Consider the following 12,788-nt stretch of genomic DNA (forward strand, 5'->3'; position numbering starts at 1 on the left):
GCAGCAGCAGGGCACCTGTGGCCTCCCAGGGGTTGTTGGACTCCAACTCCTACCAGTCTCTGGCAGCCTGGCTAACAGCCATGGGTTATAGCAGTTCTAATCTATTGATATCCATGCCTCACCATGGAAGTAGAATTTTAATGCAGGTTATGGGTATCCTGTACAACCAATACACAACAAAGTATTGGAGCAACATTCAGGTTCACAAATATCTCCACTCTCTTTGTTCATTGGAGTACCCAACACTTGTCACTGCACACATTTGGAGATGGAATAGAAGGGGGAAAGAGGTTAGATAAGGACAAGAGAGATTCTGAGTGGGAAAATGGCTGCTTCTAAAAGCATTCTGCGGATAGCCCCTGTGCAGAGTGGTGACAAATGTTTGACTGACAGTGAAGCTAGCTGCTCGGGCACCCAGGGCGGTGCAAATGCCCTGCACCTGGGGGCAGGGCAAGCCGCCCATGGGGTAGGGCAAGCTGGGGCAGAGCATGCCGTGTGGAACCTCCATGGAGTCTGCAAGCCCAACGTTGCCGTTTCGGGCAGCGTGGAGCCTGCAGGTGCCTGAGCCACCGTGTCTCTCCCCAGGAGAGATGTGTGGCTCAGGTGTGCTGCAGGCAGGCCCTGCGGTCACCCCCCTCAGTGGTGACACCCGGGTCAGACCGCACCCACCACACACCCCTTCTTATGCCACTGACTGACAGATCACATTTACAGTGGTACCTCAGGTTAAGTACTTAATTCATTTCAGAGGTCCGTACTTAACCTGAAACTGTTCTTAACCTGAAGCACCACTTTAGCTAATGGGGCCTCCTGCTGCTGCTGCTGCCGCACCGCCGAAGCACAATTTCTGTTCTCATCCTTAAGCAAAGTTCTTAACCTGAAGCACTAGTTCTGGGTTAGCGGAGTCTGTAACCTGAAGCGTATGTAACCTGAAGTGTATGTAACCTGAGGTACCACTGTATATCCTACCCTTTTCTCCAAGGTGCTCAAAGTGGCGTACATCTCATTTAATTCCCACAACTACCCTATGTGGTAGGTTAAGCCCAGAAGTTGTGACTGGCCCAAGATCACCCAGTGAGATTCATGGCTGAGTGGAGTTTTGAACCCTGGTCTCCCAGGTGTTCATCCAGCACTCTGACCACTGCACCACACTGGCTTTCAGTGTAGAGAACAGGCCCCCTGCTACATCCTCCATACTTTATTATTTCAGGTCATAATACTTATGTTGCGAGTACGATACAGCTGTAAGCTGACGTACATCATGGCGAGCATCCATATATCCTAATGGAGTTTGGCTGTGCATCCCAGCGGGGAACATGATGCACCTTTTAGCCATTGGGCAGGACTGTGAGCATTACAAAGGCGGAGAATCTTCTGTCCCCTCTTCAATATTTCATTTCTGACTATCTTGCTACGCACTTATGGAATTCCACTCAGCTGCTGCTCTGCACATAAAATTGAAGTTCACAAGCATACATGGGCAGGCTGGAGCGTGGAAGCTAATTCTCTGCCATTCGCAAGCCTCTGGGGGTGGGGAGAAGAGTGTTAAGGAAGTGTGCACATATTAGGAAAGATTCTCAAGGATTTGACCCATGGGAAAACATTTACAGATGTAGGAAGCTACTGCAACACTCAACAGTCTCCTGGGCAGCAATTTCCAAATCTGTAAACCATGGCAGAACAGTTCAGCATGTTCCAAGAGAAAATAACACAAATACTGAAGTCTCCCATGTGGCCAAAATCCCCAACTTCAGAGGAGTGTGCCTGATGCATCTCTGTATGATTTACCGCTCTGCCCTTGCTTCCCTTCTAGTCAGCCTCTCCCTGTTGTGGATGCACTTAATCTCTACATTGGCAGCAACTGGATCACTCTTAATGCATACATAAGTAGGTAAGGAATAAAGGTAAAGGGACCCCTGACTATTAGGTCCAGTCATGACCGACTCTGGGGTTGCAGCACTCATCTTGCTTTATTGGCCGAGGGAGCCAGAGTACAGCTTCTGGGTCATGTGGCCAGCATGACTAAGCCGCTTCTGGTGAACCAGAGCAGCTCACAGAAACCATTTACCTTCCCACCAGAGCGGTACCTATTTATCTATTTGCACTTTGACATGCTCTCGAACTGCTAGGTTGGCAGGAGCAGGGACTAAGTAACAGGAGCTCATCCCGTCGCGGGGATTCGAACTGCTGACCTTCTGATCGGCAAGTCCTAGGCTCTGTGGTTAAACCCACAGTGCCACCCGCATCCCCAGGTAAGGAATAGTTGAGGGCAAATGGCAGTCAGTGGGGCAGTGCCTCGTTTGCCCTACTGGACCAGCCTCCTCTGGCTGGGCCTAAGCTGCATATTGGTTGAGAGAGTGGGTATGTCTATTAGTAGTATCCTCTCTTTCACTCTGAGGAACCCTGGAGAAATCTCAGCACCCTTGCAGAACAATTCCCAGTTCTACTTTGGAATTCTATGATAGATATGGAATGTGTTTCTAGTGTAGAATTGCCATGCGTCAAGATCTAAGTTTTTGTGTGCTGTGTGTTCAAATGAATACTTTCCATGTCATTGCCCTCCCTCTCTGTCTCCCATGAACCCTCACCTTTCCCTTTCTCCATTAACTTACAATATACAGTGAGGAGCACACTTGCATTAGACATCCCCACCACGTTCTCGGCAATACACGTCAACAGAAACCCGTTGTCCTCACTCGTGACATTCACCAGAGTTAGATTGATGGAATGGACATTGGTCCAGTTGGCGTTTGTCTAAAAATAACCAAAAGAGAGGGGAAGGAATGTTTAAAAGCACACATACACACAAAAGAACTGTTGAACCATTGGCCAATTTGTGCCCCTGGATCAAGAGAAACCTACCATATAGATTACCATGCATCGTGCACATCTTTAACAAATTTGATGGGCATTGAAGGCCGACTAATATTAAACTGAGGATCCTCCATATATACAGAGAAGTTCACTGGGAGATTAAAGCAGAAAAGCACCTGGATTTAGCATCCTACCTGATGAGTGTTGATTGAGCGTAGATTTACCACCATCCAGTCAACATCAGGAAGGGGTGAGCCAGAACCATTGCAGGTGATGACAGCATTTTCCCCCTCACACACAGTCAGATTCACATGGCTGACACTGATTTCGGGCAGATCTAAAGAAGCCAAACCAACACAAAAGCATCTGCATCAAGATGGTGTTCAACTAAGACATGCAACTGCAAGCGCCAGGGTTCAAACCTCTGGTTCCTAATCTAGGAAGGTAAGAAGCTGCCTTACACTGAGTCAAGCCATTGTCTGCAATGAATGGAAGCAGCTTCCCAGGATTTCAGCCCTACCTGAAGATGCTGCAGATTGAACCTGGGGCCTTCTGCATGCAAAGCGGATGCTCTAAGCACTGAGCTATGACCCTTATTCAAACCTGGTTCAGAATGGCTTCAGATGTTGACAGTGCTAGAAGCACATGCCGGGGGGGGGGGGAATACATCTCATTGGCTCTGCCCTGTAGGTACCCGAACTCCTGAGTAGTTTGCCATCTAATAAATGCTTAGCGTTCAATTGCAGCTAGCAATTCTCAAAACACACAAAGAATAGCCTGCTGCATCCTCCTTTTTTATAAAACTGCATGCTATTGAGAGAGATCTTGCAGGAGCAGCAGGAGACTCCCTTGCTGGCCCTTAGAGTCAAGTCACAGGGTTGCCATATTTTGAAGAGCAAAAAAGAGGAAGCTATGATGGCCATTCAAAGCAAATGAATGCAATTTGTCTCAAATTTTACCCCTGGAAAATGAGGTCGTCCTGGAAAAAGAGGACACGTGGCAAACCTATGGGTATAGGAGAACAGGCACTTGTATATGACAGGGGAGGGCTGATGGGACAAGAATTGCATCAAATGCTTCAGAGAGGAGCAATGATTGAGAAGGAAGACAGACTTTGTCTGGCACGCCTTAGATAATACAACCAGGATTGATAGATTCATCCATAGAAGAAATCCAGGTTGTTAGGTTAGCTCCATAAGGCACATGAAGCCTGGAATGTCAACGCATGTGCTCCAAGACACCTCAATAAGAGAGATCTAAGAATGGAAAATTTCCACATTGCTCCTCAAAACAAGGAATGTGAGGGGTACCCTAAAGCAGGCATGTGAATAGAAGAGCAGCTGGAACTTTATGGCAGAAAGCCGCCCAAGGCACCAACTGCCTATTACTAACCAGGTGGACCAAGCAGCATCAGATGATGGGGGAGCAGCCATCTAAGACATCCCTCAATGCATCCTCAAGCAAGCTGGAGAAGGGATGGGCCATGTGTTCCTATCCAAGGCCACCACAGAGGAAGTTGAACAACCCATGGATTGGAATGCCTTAGGTCTTTATAGATTGCTTTAAAAGTGGATTAGAGAAATTCATGGACGACAAGGCTATCAATGGCTATGTACTGCCTTTGCTGTTGGAGGCATTATGTCAGGCATAGGTAAACTCTGCCCTCCAGATGTTTTGGAACTACAACTCCCATGACCCCTAGCTAGCAGGACCAGTGGTCTGGGATGATGGGAATTGTAGTCCCAAAACATCTGGAGGGCCAAGTTTGCCTATGCCTGCATTATGTCCTGAATGCCAGTTGCTGAGAACTACAGATGAGTAGAGTGCTGCTGTGTTTATGTCCAGCTTGCAGGTTTCCTATAGGCATTGACCACCGTGAGAAGATGCTGGGATAGATGGACCTTTTGACCCCATCCAGCAAGTCTCTTCTTATAGTCTGATGCTGAATTTGGAGCAGAGATGGGCATATCTAGCAACAGAAACATTGGGTAATTCCCACTGAAAGGGGAATTGCCAATTTTCACTTAGCTGCCCCATGTCACTCCTCCACCCCACACTTTCCTGTCCTCACATTAAATGGGCTTTCAGCATTCCACAGCCACTGAACATGCTTATCCCTTCTTGGAAGTGGCTGGTTTTGCATTTCTAGAACCCTGGTTTTCTCCCCAAGCCTACATATATATCCTTCTTGTACTTGGATGGTACCATTTTGGCTCTATTAAGCAACCGCACTCACAGCCCGGACATCGGAAATACCAGGGCTGATTAACTTGGCAAGCTCCGCCAGCTTCTTGGATCACAAATGCGAGGCTCGGTTGTAAAATCCTCTGAAAACCGCTTTCACGTTGGACCACTGTCGTGAGACAGAAGAGTTCCATTTTGGAAGGAAAAGATATCAGCAGGGAGATCTCTCTGCAGTTGTGATGGGGAGTGGTGTGGGGGCAGGGAGGTCAGGGAAACTGTTCACCCCATAATCCCAGGAAATTAATGTACATAAATCTACTCCAGATCGTAGCCAGAAAGGTCTTCCCAGCCTGCTACTTTGCTCAGGAAGGATTTCCTAATCCTCAAAGATTACTCCTCCAATTTGCTGAGGAATTTTCAGTTGTCTCCCAAATCCCTTTTGGCTCACCTTCATGCAGCTATTCCAGCCCACTTCCAACATTCAATAAAAAGGGGAGGGGGGCAGAAAAGTGTATGGTTGTCTTTAGCAAAGTTGGGAGATGTTTTAACACATGCAATTCCTAGGAGTTCTATAATTGGGGGAGGGAGTAAAGGTAGGAAGAGAAAAACAGTGTGCTCTCTATCTACCCAATTATGTACACAAGTCCAGCTACAGGATTTGAGTGGTCCCTGTCAGGAATGGCAGAAATCGGTCAATTTCAGTTTCTCACTTCTCCAGTCTTAATTTCAATTCTCCACATCTTCAGATCAGTTTGCAATTATTATTTTTTAAGTCCTCACAAAAATTTATCAGCATTTTAGTGCAAATTCCTTCTGCGTAAGCAGATTTTGTATGCAATTTTGCATACAATATTCATAATTCTGCAAAGCAATTTTCCCTAACAGAAAACATTTCTGTATGTTGTTTCCCCAGATACATTTTTATGCTTTAGTATATGCATGTGTGCACCATTCCTTGGTGTAGAGCCGCATTGCAAAATCTGGAATTTCCAAAAATGGCTGCATTTCAGTTTGTGCATTGTTTGTGAATTAGGCAAGTTCATCTTTACATGTGACCTGAATTGAAATTCTCCCCCATTCCTAGTCCCTGGACAGGTGACTATCCCTTTAACATGTGGCAGATACAAGGAAGCAACACGGAATACTCTTATTCAGGCAAGTGTAATTGCATGCAAAATACAAGTGTGTGTGTGTGTGTGTGTGTGTGTGTGTGTGTATTTTCCTGGAGAGGTAGCTCCATCCCTAAGTTCTCACTCTTCCCCCAAGGACTTGGCTGTCCTCAGAAGAACCCACATCCCCTAGAGTTTTCTATGAGTCATTGTTTTGGGTGTGCTTCTATGCTGAGAGGTGCCCCGACCAGAGCAGTGGCTCCTTCAGATACACAACAGAGGCAGCTACAAATAAGCAAGCATCTAACCTTCAATCCTGCTTCTGCCATTGACTCGCTGGCAGAGAGGCAGTAGTAGAAGCTGTGAAGGAAAGTTGCAAAATTTCTTATATCGCTGATTTTAAAGAGGAGCGTGCAAAATGCTCTTGTCAGGTTTAGATACAGTACATTTGACCTCGGTGCAAACGAGTTGAACTGAAAAGCCCTAAAGGCCTTCTGAAGCAAGCCAGGCAGAAGATAGAGCTATTTATCAAGTTCTGCTATACATATTCCATGGCGCCAGGCCATAACACACTGGGGAAGGGCCATAGCGCAGTGGCAGAGCATCTGATTTGCATGCAGAAGGCCCCAGGTTTGATCCCTGGCATCTCTGTGAGAGAACCCAGCCTGCAGGCCTGGAGAGCCAACTGCCAGTCAGTGCAGACAACACTGAGATAGATGGACCAATGCTCTCACTCAATACAAGGCAGCTTCCTATGTTTCTACACAAAACAAACTTGACACAGCTTCACCAAGCCAGCCCATTATCCAGGGGCTTCCTGGGAACTCCAGTTTTGATGCAGACCCAGGAAATCAGCAAAATCAGGTTCAACAAGCCAGGGACTGCTTACAGGTAGTGTATTGCTTCCATGCACCAACATTTCCAAGGTGAAAGGTAGGTTTTGGGCAAGCAAGCAACTCATTCCCCACCCAGAACTCCAAAATAACTATTTTCTGCTACTATTGGCAGCAAGTGGCAGCAATTGTTCCCACCCCATGTCTGCTACTTTTGCACCATTTCTGAACATTGGGGCTTCATCTTCGTCCATGATGTCCCCAGTAAAGCAGGGAATGTACAACAGGAAGGATGACACCACACAGTCAATTAGATTTTTCTGTATGGCAAAAACAGTCCCATGAGGACAGAGCCTGCTCAATGGCCACAGAATGCTGACTATTATGGGGAGGGCACAGGAAGAAAAGGGTGAAGATCCTGACAACAAAGGCGGTTTCCTACATTTTTCTGTTACTAAAACATTCTTGAGACTATTGCATGTAGGATTGCATGAAGATTGCAGAATACTCTCCCCAGAGAAGCTCCTCATTATATATCTTTAGGCACCAGGCAAAAACTTTCCTCCATAGCTAGGCGTTTGGCTTTTAACTATCTGTGGCCTCTTAGAATTGGGTGGGATGTTTTTAATGTATTTTCCTTTTCTTCCTGGCTTTAATGTATCTATACGCAGGTGGGGGAGAGGGTGGTCTGTCTTTTTGGTTGATTTCAAGTCACTTTGGGTTGCCCTGGGCAAGATAAAGCAACTAACAAATTTAATAAATAAAGTGTTTGTTTATTTTGCATTGAGAATTGTAATGCGTTCAGGCATGCAATCAGGTAATAGAATCGTACAACTGGAAGGGTCATCTAGCCCATCTCTTTGCAATGCAAGACCGCTCCCCCCCAAAAAAAAATGTTTTATTATTAATTCGTGCGCCTGCTACGTCCATAGCCTAGAGGGAAAGGGAAGATAAGAAGAAAACAAAGGAATTGCAAGCAGTGGCAAAATAAGCTTGTTTATTGTCCGGCTCTGCCTGAAACTTTGGGGACATATGAGAAGGGCCTGCTGGAACAAGCCAGTATCCCAACCAGTCCAGCATCCTGTTCACACAGTGGCCAATCAGATGCCTGTGGGAAGCCTGGAGGTAGGACCTGGGTGAAATGGGACTCTCCCTTTCCTGAGGTTTCCAGCAACTGTCATTCAAAGCACATTGCCACTGACAGTGGAGGTAGAACACAGCCAGAATGACTAGTAGCCACTGATATCAGGGCTAGAAAAATGCAACCTGTGCTGCTGATTGTGTGACTCATGCAACACGTTGGCAATTAATATACTCAGAACAATAATTATACATGCTTTATCAACCTTCTGAGAAAAATACAGGGTGAAACATGTGCAAAACGCCGGCACCCTGTCGTCTACAACTTCATTGTCTACAACTTTATTAACATCTATCTACAATTCTACTAGCATCTTTCGGTATTGTGAATATCACCGAACTCACCCTTTGTTGGTATCTTCATGAACTTATCTAAAACACTGAGTTAAGCATTTTAAATATTTATTGAAACCAGACATTATAAGTTCATTTTAGGCAGGGTAGTTCGCAAGTCTTTGTGGCTTTGTTTAATGTTTTGTATTTTTCTCAGAAGGTTGATAAAGTATGTATAATTATTGTTCTGTGTACATTAATCACCCACGTGTTGCAGGAGTCGCACTACTGATATCAGGGCAGCAACTACCACAAACAGCCTTAATTTGTAAACAAGACCAGGGTGTTCAGAATTTCAAAGTCTGGAGAGAAAAGTGCATGGGGAACATTTCAGAATCATTCCCCATGCCTGTGACTCTGTAAATGACCTTAGACTACAACTCCCATCACTCCTGGCTGCTGGCCACGCTGCCTGGGGCTGATGGAAGACCACATATTTCCCCTCCTTGACCAATGGATTGCAGTGTTTTGTTGCCCAAGGGACTCCCACCCAGGAGGCACACAAAGAGAGTAGGTGGAGGAGCATCATTGCTGATAACTCCATCTCTTTATATCTCCTCCAAACAAAGCAGCAAACCCACAAAGAATTGTGGGAAGTACTGAACGGGGTCGAGAAGCTACAGCTGTTTGCACCTCAAGAGACTCCACCGGGAAACAAAGGTAATAAGTTTAAGGGGAAACCTGATGATCACGGCGATAAGGGGGAAACAAAAAACGGCCTCTCAAAACTCGAAGGGTTATGTAAATAAGAGAAGGCAACAGCTTGTGTGTGTGTGTTGAGGTGGACAGTATGCATCTGTGGTGCTGGAGGAATTCAGACTTTGTGCATTCCAATAGAAACTGACTGGAACATAAGAACAGCCTGCTGCATCAGACCAAAGTCTCATCCTGTCCTCACAGTGCCAATCAAATGCCTGCGGGGAACTCTGCAAGCAGGACCCAATCAGAAGAGCACTCTCCTTTCTACAACACTTCCTAGACCAGCTTTCCCCAACCTGGTGCCCTCTGGGTGTTTTGGACTACAATGCCCATCAGCACACCTGCATTGTCTACTCCACCACAGCTTTGTGATGGGTAGGAATCAATGGAAAAACATCTGGAGGGCACCAGGTTGGGGAAGCCTGTCCTAGACTGATGTGCAGACTGAAAATTAAATTTTCAGTCCACTTTTGCCCTTCTCAAGTGTTTAAATGCCCTTTCTTGGCTCAGTAACAAGGAATCAACAATACGCTTTTACAATTCTGAGCTACATTGAGAAATGGGAAAAAATCTGAATTAAATTTACATTCACATTTTTGAGTGGATCTTCCCAGATTAATGCAGATTTATGGTGAGCCCGGGAGAAAGTGATATAAATCAGAAATGAACTTGTCTGTCCATCCCTATAAATTGGCTTCATGCAAAGAAAAAGGGGTTTTTTAACAGATTATAATCTACAGTGGTACCTCGGGTTAAGTACTTAATTCATTCCGGAGGTCTGTTCTTAACCTAAAACTGTTCTTAACCTGAAGCACCACTTTAGCTAATGGAGCCTACTGCTGCTGCCGCGCTGCCGGAGCACAATTTCTGTTCTCATCCTGAAGCAAAGTTCTTAACCCGAGGTACTATTTTTGGGTTAGAAGAGTCTGTAACCTGAAGCGTATGTAACCTGAAGCGTATGTAACCTGAAGCGTATGTAACCCGAGGTATTTGGATCGGGACCTGTTTTTTATGCTTTTGTAAATCTCCATGCATGTTGAACCATAGCAATGCATAACAACAATCACCACCCCCAGTGGAACCTGCAACAAATTGTTACAGGGTGGGATGCAACTGATCAGGTTTCCATTGACTTCATACCACTACTGCCATTTCCCATCCACCTCCTCCTCCATCCAATTGCCAGCCAGCATTCCTAGCTGACTGAATACACTCAGTCCTCACTGAATTGATTTAGGCCTCCGAGGATTCCCCTGCTAAAGATTATTTTTTTCTTTCTTTCTGTACTTTTGCAAAAAGATGGGATTCCCCCAAGTCTGCTGGTGCCTCGCTTTTGTGCATGGATCTTCCTGGTGCTGTTTTCACACACAAAAAACCAAGAACAGCACCCAGAGATTGGACCACAAAAATAGAAGGAATAATCATAATCTAGCACAGATGCCTAATTAAGTGGGTGGTGTTTGGGGTGTTGTTTTTGTCTTTCCTTACCACACTGATTGACATTCATCTTGTGCACGGCTATGTTTTTGTTTTCTGTATTCATGCAGTTCAAGTTCTGGTTCTGCAAATTGGCTTCGCCTTTCTCCTGCCACAGCTGGATCCAGCGGATGTCGCAGCTGCAGTTGAACATGTTTCGCTCTAACCTCCTACACAGAAAGAGAAGGGGAGACTGTGAGAGAGAAAAGGTGGAGAGGAGGTAAAGGTTACATGGAATCATGGCAGCGGAGCTGGCCTCAGAAGGTCGGCCTGGGTTAGAGACTGCTGGGAAGCTGGGAACCAAACAGCCAGGAGACAAAAGAGAAGAAAGGAACGTGGCTAGGTGCAGGAAAATTAGCAGAATTTATTGATGTCCTTAAAATATTGATACAGGGCCAGCTTCAGCTTCAAGGGGCTCCTGGACAAAGGGTGCATTTGTGGGGAATATTGCATTCATTTTCCTGATTATAACGCTAAAGCTTCTACCGCGTTTTCTAACGTTCCTTTCATACTGCAGAGTCTGTTGTGTTATGGAACTGTGGCCTTTTTTTTTTAGCAATATACAGCCGTGCCATGGAAATGACTTTCATGCTAAGAGGTATGGTTTGACACCACAATGAACATCATTGCTACTTCCCCGCCCTTTCCAGAGCTGCGTGATTCTGCTTCCGCATGATTCCCCCCATAAAAATGAGAGGAAAGAACTAGCTGTATGTTGGTGTACTGCCCCAAATGTCATCACTTTACTCCCATGATTTTCCAGGTTAAGGGGACCGCAAGTAATAATAATAATAATAATAATAATAATAATAATAATAATAATAATAAATACTCTGGGCAGCTTCCCAAAAAATATTAAAATACTGTAATACATCAAACATTAAAAGCTTCCCTAAACAGGGCTGCCTTCAGATGTCTTCTAAAAGTCTGGTAGTTGTTGTTCTCTTTGACATCTGGTGGGAGGGTGTTCCACAGGGCGGGTGCCACTACCGAGAAGGCCCTCTGCCTGGCTCCCTGTAACCCTGCTTCTCTCAGTGAGGGAACTGCCAGAAGGACCTCGGCGCTGGACCTCAGTGTCTGGGTAGAATGATGGGGGTGGAGATGCTCCTTCAGATATACTGGACTGAGGCTGTTTTAAAATATATATTTTTTAAAAAAAATCAAATAACATGGAAATGAGTGCTAAACATGTGCTTTGTTTTGCTAGTTTTCAGGAAAAGGCTTTTATGTCATGGGAAAAGCTGATACGGAAATTAACAGTTAGGAAAACAAGGAAATGGAATAACTGCCATGTGAATGCAGCCCAAGTATCCTCTGGTGGTACCCTAGCCACATACGATGGCCAATTAGGGCACCAGTTGTATAATTATGCAGACCTCTTGCAGATAGTGCAGGGGATCAGACTAGATAACTGTTGGTTTCCCTTCCAATTCTACAATTCTATGATTCTAAGTAAAAATCATTTGCAGTGTACCTGAAGGAGCGTCTCCACCCCCATCGTTCAGCCCGGACACTGAGGTGCAGCTCTGAGGGCCTTCTGGCGGTTCCCTCACTGCGAGAAGTGAAGTTACAGGGAACCAAGTAGAGGGCTTTCTCGGTAGTGGCACCCGCCCTGTGGAGTGCCCTCACACCAGATGTCAAGGAAATAAACAACTATTTGATGTTTAGAAGACATTTGAAGGCAGCCCTGGTTTAGGGAAGTTTTTAATGACTGATGTTTTAATGTATTTTTAATCTTTTGTTGGAAGCCGCCTATAGTTGCTGGGGAAACCCAGCCAGAAGGACGGGGTATTAATATTATTATTATGACTACTACTACTACTACTACTACTACTACTACTACAGACTGAATAAAACAGAAATCACCTTTCATACGAGAACCAAAATAACTTCCAATGCCAAAGTGAGAAAGAAACTAGCAAACGGCATTCTTAAGTCACTGCTCCACGGGTTAATCAACAAAAATTTAGTTGACTCACCTACTGGTTTAAGTAAGTCAAAGTTTGCAGCCCTTCCTGGCTGCATTACGGGGATAACAGAGGGGAAGGAGGAATCAGGGTTCTCAACGTCATGTTAAATTTAGGTGTCATTGCCTTCCTTCAGAGATGTGCAGCTTCCTTCCACTACTCACCTGTATAGAGTTTCCATTTTATCTGTCCCCTCCCCTCCATGCCCATAAAGTCAAGGCTCAATCCATAAG

The 12,788-nt window shown here is 45.4% G+C and overlaps 1 protein-coding gene across 3 annotated transcripts in view; it reads right to left on the bottom strand.

Moving 5' to 3' along the window:
* NTRK3 (neurotrophic receptor tyrosine kinase 3) overlaps window positions 1–12,788 on the bottom strand; it is a 413,927-nt gene that overhangs the window by 233,804 nt on the left and 167,335 nt on the right. For all 3 annotated transcript variants that reach the window (XM_081888512.1, XM_081888511.1, XM_081888513.1), the window contains exons 5-7: window positions 10,601–10,758; window positions 3,009–3,151; window positions 2,613–2,754 (exon numbers count right to left, since the gene is read on the bottom strand). In XM_081888512.1, coding sequence (XP_081744638.1) covers window positions 2,613–2,754; window positions 3,009–3,151; window positions 10,601–10,758 — 443 coding nt within the window. The remainder of the gene's footprint in view (window positions 1–2,612; window positions 2,755–3,008; window positions 3,152–10,600; window positions 10,759–12,788) is intronic.

This window comes from Podarcis melisellensis (genome assembly GCF_964234715.1).
Source record: "Podarcis melisellensis genome assembly, chromosome: 14".
Taxonomy (NCBI): Eukaryota; Metazoa; Chordata; class Lepidosauria; order Squamata; family Lacertidae; genus Podarcis; species Podarcis melisellensis.